Source organism: Coptis chinensis, chromosome 8 (assembly GCF_015680905.1).
Source record: "Coptis chinensis isolate HL-2020 chromosome 8, ASM1568090v1, whole genome shotgun sequence".
NCBI lineage: Eukaryota > Viridiplantae > Streptophyta > Magnoliopsida > Ranunculales > Ranunculaceae > Coptis > Coptis chinensis.
In genome coordinates, this window is record NC_141463.1 from 45277922 (window position 1) to 45292763 (window position 14842).

The 14842-nt window shown below is 37.0% G+C and overlaps 2 protein-coding genes across 3 annotated transcripts; one reads left to right on the forward strand and one right to left on the reverse strand.

Annotated features, from left to right (window-relative positions):
- Nucleotides 1-74: 74 nt before the first annotated feature.
- Nucleotides 75-3875, forward strand: LOC147481625 (large ribosomal subunit protein uL4-like). 2 transcript variants are annotated; one of them, XM_086576009.1, is made up of 2 exons: nt 75-1280; nt 3486-3875. In XM_086576009.1, exons 1-2 carry the CDS (start codon nt 171-173, stop codon nt 3597-3599), a joined length of 1224 nt encoding a protein of 407 aa, XP_086432135.1. In that variant the 5' UTR covers nt 75-170; the 3' UTR covers nt 3600-3875. The 2 variants fall into 2 exon arrangements, with proteins under 2 accessions (XP_086432135.1, XP_086432136.1); XM_086576010.1 differs by having other exon boundaries at nt 3489-3875.
- A 10298-nt stretch (nt 3876-14173) lies between these two features.
- On the reverse strand, nt 14174-14557 carry LOC147481626 (uncharacterized). Its single transcript, XM_086578988.1, has one exon. The coding sequence runs from the start codon at nt 14555-14557 to the stop codon at nt 14174-14176; it is 384 nt and encodes a 127-aa protein (XP_086435114.1).
- Nucleotides 14558-14842: the final 285 nt, after the last annotated feature.

Genomic DNA, 14842 nt, shown 5'->3' on the forward strand with positions numbered 1-14842 from the left:
TTTCTTTGGTCACAAGTACTAATAAATTGGTGGTCTAAAACCACTCACGTGCCAAGTAGCATGTTCTCTAAGGACATTTTGGTCTCCAACTCCTCTATAAAAACATCAGAACCCTAGAGACTCATTTCATTTTTCTCTTTCATCAAAAGTCAAAACCCTAAAGAAAAAAAATGGCCACCACAGCGGCTGCACGTCCCTTAGTGACAGTCCAAAAACTAGAAGGAGAAATGGAAACCGATGGATCTAACTCAATCCCTCTTCCTGACGTCATGAAAGCATCCATCCGACCGGACATAGTCAACTATGTTCACTCCAACATTTCAAAGAATAGCCGTCAACCTTATGCAGTTAGCAGACGTGCCGGTCACCAAACATCTGCTGAGTCATGGGGTACAGGTCGTGCCGTTTCACGTATCCCACGTGTCCCTGGTGGTGGTACCCATCGTGCCGGTCAAGGTGCTTTCGGTAATATGTGTAGAGGTGGACGTATGTTTGCTCCGACACAAATCTGGCGACGTTGGCATAGGAAGATTAACATTAATCAGAAGAGATATGCTGTGGTTTCGGCTTTAGCCGCTTCGGCTGTTCCTTCACTTGTTTTGGCACGTGGGCATAAGATTGAGAATGTACCTGAGATTCCACTTGTTGTTGGGGATTCTGCTGAGGGTGTTGAGAAGACTAGTTCTGCTATTAAGGTTTTGAAGCAGATTGGTGCTTATGCTGATGCCGAGAAGGCCAAGGATAGTGAGAAGATTCGACCGGGGAAAGGTAAAATGAGGAACCGTAGGTATGTTTCTAAGAAGGGTCCTTTGATTGTTTATGGTACTGAGGGTAGTAAGATTGTTAAGGCATTTAGGAATATTCCTGGAGTTGAGGTTGCTAATGTGGAGAGGCTTAATCTTTTGAAGCTTGCTCCTGGTGGTCATCTTGGTAGGTTTATTATTTGGACTAAATCGGCTTTTGAGAAGTTGGATTCGATTTATGGCTCCTTTGATAAGGCTTCCGAGAAGAAGAAGGGGTATGTTTTACCAAGGTCTAAGATGGTTAATGCTGATTTGTCAAGAATTATTAATTCCGATGAGGTTCAGTCTGTTGTTAGACCAATTAATAATGAAGTGAAGAGAGCTCCAATGAAGAAGAACCCATTGAAGAACTTAAATGTTCTTCTCAAGTTGAACCCGTATGCTAAGACTGCTAGGAGGATGGCGCTTCTTGCCGAGGCGGAGCGTGTTAAGGCTAAGAAGGAGAAGCTTGACAAGAAAAGGATGGTTATACCCAAGGTATATCTGGTCTCAGTCGTCATTTTAAATATTAAATGTCATGTGTACTAAGTTTAAATTGTATATTACACTGTGTGAGTGCTGGGCATGTTTGTTTGGTTTTATAATCTTAGATTGCTGTGCCATTGTATTGTAGGTTTTGATAGTACAAGTTAGAAAGTGAAGTGCATCTTCAAGTGTTTAGAGTTTGAAATGTAGTTCGAATTGGGTTGTGTTGTAAAATTTGGCCTGGATGTTTTATGTTAGTCATTGTTCATTTCTTTAGGTTAAATATTATCATTATTGGATTATTTAGGTTATAAATAATTTGGTCCACCCTTTAGAAAGAATCATTACTCTAGTTTTTTAAAAATCATTACCCACACATGGTTGTATAGGTATTTGGCCGTATTTACTATTGTCCAGTGTTTAAAAAGAAGCATTCAGTGAGCCTTGAGTTCCTGGAGGCTCCGAAGTGATTGAGGGTAATACTATGTCAAAAATAGAATGATGTTAAATGTGATTTTTTTGAATCTGAACAATATGCCAGATGTTTGTGTTTTTATCCCCATTTAAACAAAAGATTGAGGCTAGTTGTGGTGAACATTTTGAAAAATTATAATAACCAAAGCTTTTAAGGTCTTAGGCCCCATGGACTGCCTTTCATTAGGCTTTATTGTTATTGAGCTTTTCTACCAAAGACAATGAGGCGCACTTCCTGAGTTTTTCAGTGTGTTTCTATGAACAAGGGTAGCTTTATAATTAATTGTGGAAGTGTGGCTACCTAGAGTATTAGCTGTGTAATTGTCTAGCCTGAAGTGGGTTAATGTATATGGGCCTCTCAGTGTTGGGGTTGTGTCTGCTTGGTTAAATCTCTTAAATTTCAAAGAAGTATTTGTCCTTTCTAGATAACAACTCCATGTTGCTGGTCTTGTTGAATCATTTTAAAGAAGTCTCTATCTAGAGTGTATTATGATCAAGTTCATATACGTGTAGTTATTAGCTTTAATGTGCTCAATTTTCTTTTGTTTCTTTTTTTTTTTAAAAAAAAAAAAACAAACAAAAAACTTATTTTCTGTGATTATGGTGATTGTTGACATGCATACATAATATATTTTCTGATAGTGTGGGGGTTTAGCCCCAAAGAATTGGGGAGCAGTTTGTTCCTACAACTAAGGAGGGCCTGGGAATAAACTATTTATCGTTGGAAGTTAGGACACCATCTGCCAATTATGAAAGATTAGCATTATAAATATTTTAATGATATTAGTATATTACTATTTGTTATTTAGACATGTTTTTACCCACATATATCATTGGAAAGAAGTGAGATATATGTTGTATTTTTTTCTGACATACTTTTTTATCGGTACTTAATTGTTTTGATTTTTAAGGAATGGTGGCCATGTTAGGCACTTATTTATACTACTATGATATATAGGAGCGCAGAAAACTAATGTAATAGTAAATTATATTGTTGTTACTTGCGTAGTTTGTTCTGTTTGGTTTTGTTCTAAGCTACATTGACACAGATTTTAAGTCGGATCTCGGTTTTGTCCATACCCGTGTCAGGTCTTAAGTGTCTGGGAGGATAAAAATATAAAAAACTGGGGTATATTACTTGCACTATTCCACGAGTGTTTCCGACACAGACACATGGATAAGTATCTAACATGGAGTAGTTTTGAAATATGGCATGTCCATGTAACATAGGTTTCTCTGTTTTTGATGTTCCTTGAAGAGGTGAGCTAATGTGCATGCAATTTATTTGTTGATAGCAGCTAAGATGTAGTTGTTACTTTTCTTTTCTTGTGATTGAGGAGTTCTGACGTAACGTTTTGTCAGTGAGAGATAACGATTGTTCATGGTTTGGTGCTAGTGTGTTAAAGTGCATTTCTTGTCCTTTATACCTTTTTAATACCTAAACAAGGATTTTGCAATCCAACATCTCTCAAGTTGTTGATTTACTGGTGTTTGTCCATCACCTGGCCCGTTTTTGTGTATGCTTTCTCTAGGATATATTACTGTTCATGGTACTTTGTATTGTTGAACTGTTTCCCAAATTGTGCGAGTTAAGAGATTCTTTTTTTTCCGTTCTCCTTACTGTGCAATACCCAGGATTTTTTTTTCCCGTTTTGAAGCAGAATCTGTGTATATTATTCTTAATTGAGCTGATTTGTCTCAATGCTGATTGTACTAATGGTGGTCGTCTATTATTTTTTGTAGGAGGAGGCTGCTGCTATTAAGGCTGCAGGAAAAGCATGGTATAAGACAATGATCTCTGACAGTGACTACTCTGAGTTTGACAACTTCTCAAAGTGGCTAGGCATTTCCCAGTGATTTTTTTGTGGTATTTAAACATTTGTTTCGTGTTAGAGATGGTGAAAGATTTTGTTGAGGTTATGGATCTGTTAAGTTTTAAGAAATTTTCTAGTCTGGACAAATGTAGGAGAGGACAGGGAAGGTGCAATGCATCAAGTGATGTTTTGTGGCATATTGGCCTGACTCACTCCCCTCCATTTTGTGGTTCTTCTGTTTGTTTTGGTTGTGACTTGGTTTACAATTCTGTTGAGACTGTTAAAATGAGCTATAGTTATTTTATTGTTGTTTTCATCATAATAATTTTGCACAAAAATTGTATGATGTATTACTCAAATAATGTCTTCTCTACCATCGCCACTTCATTGAAAAAAGTCCATGCTCACTTGATTGTGGCTGATTCTAGATAAAAAATAGTGGGGATTCTGTGTCAAGATCCTTTTTGAATGAATACTATCCTATAATACCTTACTAGTGAGAATCTTTCAAGTCCTTTGAGTTTTATGCAGGTGAAGTATTATTGGTATCTTTTTGTTATTTTACGTTTTAAGCTTGGTTTCATTAAGTGGTCTACGGTTCAGTTGGATGACCTATTTTTGGTATATATATCAGGAAACTAGAACTTTGAATAATTGAATGTGAGTGTATTTAGTTCCTGTTTCTAGAATCTATGACTTATATTTTTTTGGGGAAAGATGGAGTCATGAAACATTGCCTGGTTTTGAATTCAGAGTGAGACATTGATTAGCTTTCAAACTTGACAAGAAGGATAAAAAAGGTGATTCAATCGGGCGCCACACAAATTGGATTGGGCAGCCTCCAGCCCAAGCCCAAACAGCAAAGTCCAAAAAAGCCCAGTACACCCCCACCTAAATTGCGAAAACCGGGAAAACCTTCTCAACCGGTATCATCTCTCACGCACTCACCCACCAAAAAAACAATTTTTTTTTGCATCTTCTCGCTTTGAAACAAATTGCATTCGCCCGACTATTGGTATTACACAAATTCAAATTGTATTCGCTCAACAATTGTATTGATAACCACTAAATTTGATTTGGAATTTGGCAAGTCTGAACCCAAAAAGACAAAAAAAAATTTGTATTTTCTCGTTTTGAGACAAATTGTATTACAAATTGCATTCGAATTACATGAAAGTGGAATTTGTGTCTGGAAGGGATATGAAAGTGACCAAAAAACAAAATGAACTTCTCAATTTTTTTTAGTCCAAACGACCTGGCTATGTCGCCTAAGAGAATCCCCAAACGACCAAGCCATGTCGTCCTAGAGACTGCCCAAATGACCCCGCCATGTCGTCCTGGAGACTGCCCATGGTAGGAATTTAGTCGGTCTAAATTAAATAGACTAATCTAACCCTAGTTAAACCGCAAGCGCACAGCTATCGTTGAAAATAGTTGCGACAAACGGGTCGATCCCACAGGGATTGCTATTTCGGACAAACGAGTATTAAAATTATACTTAACTAATTCGAACAATATTCTTTTATGGAATTTGGAATTACTATTAACTAAAGCTAATTATTTTAACTACGTTTATGAAAAGAATAAATTAAACAATTGAAATTAAACGAACAATTGGAGAGAAATACTAGGACTTTAGATTTCGCATGCTTGAACCTTTTAGTCAATATTTTAAGATTAGGTTTCAATGTTTCAAATTAATACGAGAAACATCCGAATGAGAATTCAGTGTTTCTCGATTTTATCATTGACAACACTATTTTTTTTCATAAAAGCATCTTTCAAAATTCAAAGACTAAAGATCAAACGTAAAAGATTACTTCGTCTTTTGGCACTAATAATATCTAAATTTAATATTTGCAATTAAATCAAGCTTTGATCAATAACAATATATATTCAAACGATTAAGGATGCATGACATACAAAGTGAAAGAATAAACTACTATCAATCGTGAATATATTGAACGAAGATTAATCGGTTAATATCTAAGTGAAATCATCAAAACCCAAACTCAAAATAATAACATCAAGGCTAGGGCTTCGTCTTAGCCCTAGCTAATAGTTTAGCAATTCATAATAATGGAACTGAAAATAAAGAAAAGGTTAGGAGAACTCATGTCGACAGTGAAATCTCCTTAGCTTTCCTTCGTCACGTTCTTGATTTCCGTCGTCTCCAATTCGCGCCCTCAAAAGATGCGGTGTTCATTTCGCATGTACGTGTTCTGGAGCCCCTCAACTCTCTGTCTCCACTTTGTTTATATATAGTCCTCTCCACGAACTCAGCAGAGTTTAATTGGAATTGTGACTTTTCTCGCGGTTTTCGTATTGGGCTCCGAAACAATTGAATGGTACCATGCGTATAATAATTCGGTACTGTTTAGAATTCTAATTGGAAGGAAATAGGAGTGCATTGGGTTACCGTTTTGGTTGTGATGATTCGATTGTTTCGCCGAAATAGGAAGGGTTTTGGCCTGTTCTCGAATTGGAGGGAGAAGAAACTAATGTACTGATCCGGTGGTGCAGTAGGTAGGATAGAGTTGGGCTTTAATGTTTGGTTATGGGCTGATTTTATTAGTTGCACATGGTCCGAATTTGGAAAGCTTGAATGGAGGGAACGTTTCCTGTTCGTGAGAAATGGGAGAGATATGTACTGGCGATCAAATGCTCCCATTTGCTAGGTAGAAAGTAGCTTACGGTAGTTGGGCTTTAGTGGTTGGGCTTTGGTGTTGGGTTGCACATGGGCTGGTCTTTAGATCTTGGACCTAAACTTAAGTTTCAAACTCCCTTTTCTGGTCACGTGCGCACTAAAGTTTATGGCCCCATTACTTTTCATTCTTTTATTTCGGCCCATCCAAATAATTAGCCAATTCTTCCATGCTCTTTTGGGTACCAACTAAAGTCATGCACTGATATCTCGATTCTTTCCAATATCGACATTATTAATCAAGTTACTTTAATTCCTGCAAAATCACTGAAATTACACCAACTTAATCAAAAAAATAAAATAAATAGACTAAGCGATATAAAATTAAGTAAAATAATGTAGCATTTACGTGTTTATCAAATACCCCCAAACTTACATTTTGCTAGTCCTCGAGCAAAACTAAAACTAAACTAATGACAAAAACAAAAATCATAACTCACTTTCGTAGGAATCACGATTACACTTAGCATGTGTAACAAGCCTTTTAAACCCCTAGGTTACCCTTAGTGGATGAGTTTAGTCTCGTGAAGGTTTTCAAAAACGGTACCCACAAACATTAACATAGCATAACCAATGGTGATATAATTTTCTCATAGATACAAATAAACTTTTTCTCCCACTGATAAACAAATTCAAAAATCAGCAATTACCACAGTTTACATCATCATCACCAAGACGCCTCACTACTTTCAAAGATAGAAAACATTGACTAATTTCCTAAACCAAAGTGTGTGTGTGTTTAGCCAAACTAATACAATCTCCTATCCAAGTAACGGAATTCCTAACTTACTATCCAAAGAATATATCAACCTCAATCCTCACCATTCATACACTCACAAGAAAGTCTCTCTCTTAGATAAGTTTTCAATTTTACCTCTGTATGCAGGGAAATGAGTAAAATAATAGAACATCCCACATACTTAGCCAGAAAGACGGACTTATAAAATTTCAAAAACAAATTAGTCTCATGGAAAGAACATCAATCACATGTGAAATATCGGGTCCTTCACTTTGGCATCCTCTCACCTATTCTACACTACATATCATACTTTTGTGATAAGTCTGGGTATTAAGACGGGGCTTAGGATAGGTTAACAAGAAAATGGTAAAAAGGATTCAAAAATTTCTGAGAATAAATTAAAGACTTTTCTTGCACTTGATCTTCTTGGAAAATTTCTTCACTTTGTAGACCACATTACTTTACTTTCTCACTACTTATTCTCAATGATTTCTCTCTCTTTCTTTTTCTTTTCTTTTTCTTTTCTATATATATATATATATTTTTTTTTTCTTTCTTTTCTATTGAATCACTTTGAGCAAAAGGAATGATTTTCTTCATTTGATTTTGGTAAATTTTCCTTCCGAATCTTCTTTCTTCTAGCTTTCTCCTTAGTCTTTAGAAATTCTCAGAAATATGGGTAAGGCCAATAATATGGGTTTACACTCCTTATCTGGAGTTGGGTTAAGTATAGTTGGTTTGAGAAGAAAAGGCTTAATATATAAGGCTCAAAAGGGGTTAACATGAAAATTCTACTAGGTGGTATAGATAAAGACTAATTGGTTCACTACTTGACTTATCAGTATGATATTCCGCTTCGAATAGACTACAAGACCTAATGGCTATCTCCCCAGTTGATGTCACTTCGTGATCGACCAAAATAAGAAAAAATGAGACCATACAACGAATTTAAGCACAGTAGAATGATTGAGTCAACTTGGACTCAGAATTTACGTAAAAACTCTCCAAGAAATTTAAAGGCTCAAATCTCACGGGTTAAGTCTCTATATTCCTCTTCTAGTTCACTAGGAGATTAAATTACTCTTCAATTTGACATGTATCAGGTGGCTAATAGTGCATATTCCACTTTGGTTTAGACTTTCATCAACAAAATCTATCTCTAGAGGTAGAAAATAGTCTAAAAACAACAATGACTTCAAAAGTGACTCTTAACTTCATAGATTCCTTGAAAATCAGTGGCTTTAGAAATCAATTTTTTTTTTTTTTATTTCTCATCATAGGAAATCACCATTAATCATACCATGTTGGACATATTTATTTTTCGCTAAACAAACATTTTGTTCCCACCCCCAAACTTCTTATAAACATTGTCCTCAATGTTAACATAGATGCGGAATTTAAAAGATAACAACATGGACAAGTAAAAGTATATAAGGAAAGAGGTTACCAAGAGCTTCCAAAAATGAAAAATAATATCTTTGAGTCACCTGTAGAAATTAGTACCTCACAAAAGATATAACAATGATAATATAAAAGAGGAACCAAGTTACTACAATGACTAAAATGTGTCACGTGTCTCATCCCATAGAGTTACACGTCTCCAAAAAGGCAGAGAAAAGGTGCTAGAGTGGAATGCATGATACACGTGCACAAAAGACTCAACAAAAAAAAAACATGGGTTGCCTCCCATAAGCACTACAGTTAACGTCTCTAGCAGACGAATGCTTCGGACACCCAATTCTTAGATTAGCATTTTGTCTACCAACTAGACACAAAATGAACGTCCCAAAATTGAAAAAAAAATTTCGACAGAGTCTCCTTTGTATTTTCGACATTTCATAAATATAAAACCTATCATAACCTGAAAATCACAATAATATGTTTCTCATTGGTTAACCCAAATGGAAACTAGGGGCTGGAATGAAATATTTGGGAACAATACGAAGCGACTCTTACAAAAGAAAAACAAAACCTAAACTACTAAAATACAACAAGCATACTCATTCAGTCATGATAAACAGGATCAATAAGATCCATCTCTTCCACATCCTTATTAGCAAAACCATCAAGATATGGTTTCAAGCGTTCACCATTAACCTTAAACACACGACCATCCGTAGGATCCTCTATCTCAACAGCACCATAAGGAAAAACAGTTTTAACAATGAAAGGACCAGTCCACCTAGAACGTAACTTACCAGGAAAAAGACGCAAACGAGAATTATATAGCAAAACTTTTTGATTAGGTTCAAAAGACTTGCGAAGAATAGATTTATCATGAAAAATCTTAGTCCGCTCCTTGTAAATTTTGGCATTCTCATATGCCTCATTCCTTAACTCAGCTAACTCATTCAATTGGAACTTACATTGTGAACTTGCTCTACGCATGTCAAAGTTAAAAGTTTTAATGGCCCAAAAAGCATGATGTTCTAATTCCACAGGCAAATGACATGCCTTCCCAAACACAAGCCTATAAGGAGACATACCAATGGGAGTCTTATAAGCAGTCCTATAAGCCCAAAGGGAATCTCATTAAGACGTTGAGACCAATCCTTAAGGTCAGGTCGTACCATCTTTTCTAAAATCCGTTTAATTTCCCTATTAGATACTTCAACTTGGCCACTAGTTTGGGGATGGTAAGGGGTAGCAAGTTTATGAGTAATATAGTACTTTTTCATTAAAGATTCAAACGCACGATTTGTAAAATGAGTACCATTATCACTTATGATTGCACGAGGAGTACCAAAACGAGAAAATATATTATATTTCAAAAAATTAACTACAACCTTGTGATCATTCGTTTTACATGGCACTGCCTCAACCCACTTAGAAACATAATCTACCGCGACGAGGATATAAAGATAACCAAAGGAAGGAGGAAAAGGACCCATGAAGTCTATACCCCACACATCAAAAAGCTCAACAACCAAAATAGGGGAAAGAGGCATCATGTTCCTATGGGAAATATTACCTGTACGCTGGCATCGATCACATCCTAAACAAAACTCATGTGCATCTCTAAAGAGAGTAGGCCAATAAAACCACACCGCAAAACCTTTAGCACCGCCTTCTTAGGACCAAAGTGACCACCACATGCATGGTCATGGCAAAAGGAGAGAATACTACTTAAACTTACTCTCGTGAACACATCTCCTAACAACTGATTAGGGCATGACTTAAACAAGTATGGGTCATCCCGGAAAAAAATACTTAACCTCAAAGAAGAAACTTAGATTTATCTTGTTTTGTCAATGAGAAGGAAACCGACCTGTAACAAGATAATTAACAATATCTCGTAGATACCAAGGCAACCGGGAGACACCAAAAAGTTGCTCATCGTGAGGGAAAGACTCATTCAAAGGCAAAAGACTAGTAGAAGACTCTCTACTATAAGCCTAGACAAGTTAATTAGGGGACCACGCGTTCTCTCACCACTTCTTTTATCCCTAATCTCAATGTCAAACTCTTGTAATAAGAGGACCCAACGAATAAGACGCGCTTTAGCATCCTTTTTAGAAAGAAGATACTTCAAAGCCGAATGATCAGTAAACACGATAACCTTAGACCCTATGAGATAAGACCTAAACTTGTCTAAAGCAAACACAACAGCTAACAATTCCTTCTCTGTTGTAGTGTAATTCATTTGGGCATCATTAAGAGTTCGACTCGCATAATAAATTACATGGGCCAACTTATCAAACCGTTGACCTAAAACAGCCCCAATAGCATAGTTCAACGCATCACACATTAACTCAAAAGGTACATTCCAATCAGGTGGTTGTATGATAGGAGCGGTAGTCAATAAATGCTTAAGTTTCTCAAAAGCTTTCAAACAATCATCATCAAAGACAAAATCGACGTCCTTACCAAGTAAATTGCATAAGGGGCGAGAAATCTTGCTAAAGTCCTTAATGAATCGCCTATAAAATCCAAAGATGACCTAAAAAGACCTAATATCTTTCACAGTCTTAGGTGGTGGAAGACTAGAAATGACATCAATCTTAGCCTTATCGACCTCAATTCCTTTAGTAGAAACAATATGACCAAGAACAATACCCTGTTGAACCATAAAATGGCACTTCTCCCAATTCAACACAAGATTCTTCTCCTTGCACCTAATTAACACTAATTCCAAATGGTGCAAACCCTCATCAAAAGAATCACCAAATACGGAGAAATCATCCATAAACACCTCAAGAAACCTTTCTACCATGTCAGAAAAAATGCTAAACATGCATCTCTGGAAGGTACCGGGTGCATTACATAACCCAAATGGCATACGACGGTAGGTAAAAGTTCTAAAAGGACAAGTAAATGTAGTCTTTTCTTGATCCTCAGGTGTAATACATATTTGATAATAACCGGAATAACCATCGAGAAAACAATAATACTTATGACCGGCTAACCGTTCAAGCATTTGGTCAATAAAAGGAAGAGGAAAATGATCTTTCCTAGTGGCTAGATTCAACTTACGATAGTCAATGCAAAAACGCCACCCAGTAGTCATACGGGTAGGAATTAACTCGCCATTCGCATTCTTAACTACCGTAATACCAGACTTCTTAGGGACAACCTGAACTGGACTGACCCATTGACTATCGGAGATGGGGTAAATGATACCCGCATCTAACAACTTGAGAACCTCGGCTCTCACTACCTCTCTCATGTTAGGATTAAGCCGTCTCTGGAACTCACGGGTTGGTTTAGCATTCTCCTCTAGATGAATATGATGCATACAATCAGTGGGGCTTATCCCATTAATATCAGCAATAGTCCACCCTAAAGCTGTTTGATGGTCTCTAAGAACCCTAAACAATTTACTCTCTTGTTCACTATCAAGATTAGAAGCAATAATAACATGCAAAGTCTCATCAGGTCCCAAAAAGACATACTTAAGAGTATCAGGTAATGGTTTCAACTCAAGCTTAGAAGGACTCTCTATGGAAGGAACTGGTTTAGACTCAGAAGGAGAAAGAGGTTCTACCTTGGTTTTCCACTTATTAGTATCTAAGATTGGGGTGGCATCAAGCAAAGCATTTACTTCACAAATAGAATTATCCACATCAAAATCACCACCAAAGTGAGTTAAACAAGACTCAAGAGGGTCATCAGAATAACTTTCCAAGAAAGTCTTGTGAACCACACTTTCAATAAGATTAACATCCCAAAGATCATCAGGTTCAGGAGGTTGTTGAGTCACATTAAACACATTAAGTTTTGTAGTCATATTACCAAAAGAAAGCTTCAACACTTCATTACGACAGTTAATATCGCATTGGATGTGGCAAAAAATGGACGACCTAAGATGACAGGAATATGGTGTTTAAGATCTTGAATAGGTTGTGTTTCTAGAACAATAAAATCAACTGGAAAATAAAATTTATCAATCTGAATCAAAACATCTTCAACAATACCACGTGGAACCCTGACAGACTTATCCGCTAGTTGAAGTGTAATCGGCGTAGGTTTCAATTTACCAAGACCAAGCTGTAAATAAACCGAATAAGGTAACAAATTAACACTAGCCCCCAAATCAAGTAATGCCTTCTCAATCATATGATCACCTATAACATAGGAAATAGTAGGGCATCCTAGATCTCTAAACTTAGGTGGAGTGCGGTTTTGAATAATCGAACTCACTTGCTCAGTGAGGAAAGCTTTCTTATGCACATTCAACTTACGTTTTTTAGGCATTACATATCCTTAAGAAACTTGGCATAAGAAGGAACTTGTTTTATAGCATCAAGTAACGGAATATTAATATGAACTTGCTTAAACATCTCCATTATCTCATTAAAAGTATTTCCTTTCTTAGCATGAACTAACCTCTCAGGAAAAGGGGATTTTGGTATATAAGATGGTACAGGACTAGACTCGAAAGACGTAGGAGGCTCTAAGCACTTCTTAGAAGTATCACGACTATTAGAACCACTTACATCACTCTTCTCGCCCTCACACTCTATAGAATCAGATTTGACCTCAACATCCCTAGGCATCTCAACCCTATTATCAATATGTTTACCACTTCTAAGAACGGTAATAGACTTGGGCTTGCTCGGTGGTGCTCTTGGCTCAAGTTAGAGCCTATTTCATCTTGTCCCTTTGGATTAGCCAGTTCGGTTGACTAGGAAACCTACCATTTTCCCTCTCATTCAAAGTATTAGCAATTTGACCCATTTGAATTTCTAACTTCAAGAATAGATTGCGGCGTTTGAATGCAAACTCTTTGGGTATCCTTTTGAAATCGTTGGGTGTCTTGATGAAATTGAAGGGAACTCTGCATGAAAAGACTAAGAGTGTCCTCCATGAAAGAGATGGTTTCTTAGATGGTGGGGGTGGTTGTTGGTATTGTTGAAACTGGTTGGAAGGAACTTGAGCATATGACTGGGGAAAGAGGATTCACAGTGACACCCCCGAAGATCGGGTTTTGATCGCCGCCCATTTTTCCATGAAAAATTGGGATGATTCCTCCACCCAGGGTTATATGTGTTAGAAATAAAAGAATATTAAAAGGGTCACCAAACTGAAAAACCTCTTTTTATTATTATATGTGTTGAGTGCATTAGCTTGTTCACATCTATACACTCATTTTTGAAGAAGAGATAGAAAGACATAATTTGATGGCTTTCGCGTGGTGTGGACTCTCACATAGGCTTTTGGGACATACTCGTTGATTTAATTGACATTTAACCGACTTGACATGAGAACTCTCCCTTTTAACTTCAAGGATTCCACCTCCCTAGCAAGATAAAAGATTGGCTAGTTTGGCACTCATCTCAAAATCGCCTCGGGCGTTTTTCACCTCATAAACACCACCTTTTTTTTGGTTCAAGAGCTACTTGTACACTTTTATCATAGACCCCTTCCCCGAGATTCCCCCATTATCGACGGGGACATGAGAACTTTCGAGAGATTGTCTCAAGAAGTTTCCAAGCCAAGGCGCCCTCTTGCAAAGAGAGGATATCATTTGACCCTTCCGGAGATTTCACCGGGACTCAACAAACCGTGATTAGGTTGGGGTTTGAAGAGTGAAATCGACAACCCCTCAAAGAAAAATTGCACTAATTGCCATTTCACAAAATTATGGTAAGAACACCTCAAAAGAAGATCTTTAAATCTTTTCCCAACATATATAAAACTCTTCACCCTCTTTTTGAGTAAAATGCATGATCCGTCAAGCGCTAGTAGTCTTGTGCATGGGAAAGAATTTAATGAGAAACTTAATGTTCAACTCATCCCAAGTAGTGATAGACTTAGACTCTAAGGAATTCAACCACAACTTTGCCTTATCCTTCAGTGAAAAAGGAAAGAGGCGGAGTTTGATAATCTCTGGTTGGACTCTAGGGAAGTTAAGAGTACCACATATATCTAAGAACTCCTTAACGTGAAGATAAGGGTCTTCAGAATCAAGACCATGGAACTGGGGAAGCAAGTTTATGATGGCCGCCCTTAACTCAAAATTAGCATCACACGCAGGCAAATCTATGCAAGAAGGATTAGAATTAAGGACTGGATAATAGTAGTCCTTAAGGGTTTTAACTTCGGGTTCTGCTGCCATTTCTAACAAATGTTTTTCTAACTCGCCTTGGTTTGGATTAGTAGGTCTCTTATGAAATGTTCTTTCGATTTCCGGATCAAAAGGTACTATATCAGGATTTTCAGAACGGGTTTCTACCATACACAACTTCTGACTCTAGATGATGAAAACCTAACTCTACAATGAAAGACAACAGACATAAAACTAAAGATGCGGGATGATGCACAATCACAGAAAATAGGCAACAAATCTCAAACCGAATTGAATTTTTAATTAAGGTTTAAAATAAATGCTCCTAAACCCGGA

Coding starts and splice junctions, on each gene's coding strand:
- LOC147481625 (XM_086576009.1), top strand. CDS start 171: ATGGCCACCACAGCGGCTGCACGTCCCTTAGTGACAGTCCAAAAACTA. Junction 1,281..3,485: donor AAAGGATGGTTATACCCAAG/GTATATCTGGTC, acceptor TATTTTTTGTAG/GAGGAGGCTGCTGCTATTAA.
- LOC147481626 (XM_086578988.1), bottom strand. CDS start 14,557: ATGGCAGCAGAACCCGAAGTTAAAACCCTTAAGGACTACTATTATCCA.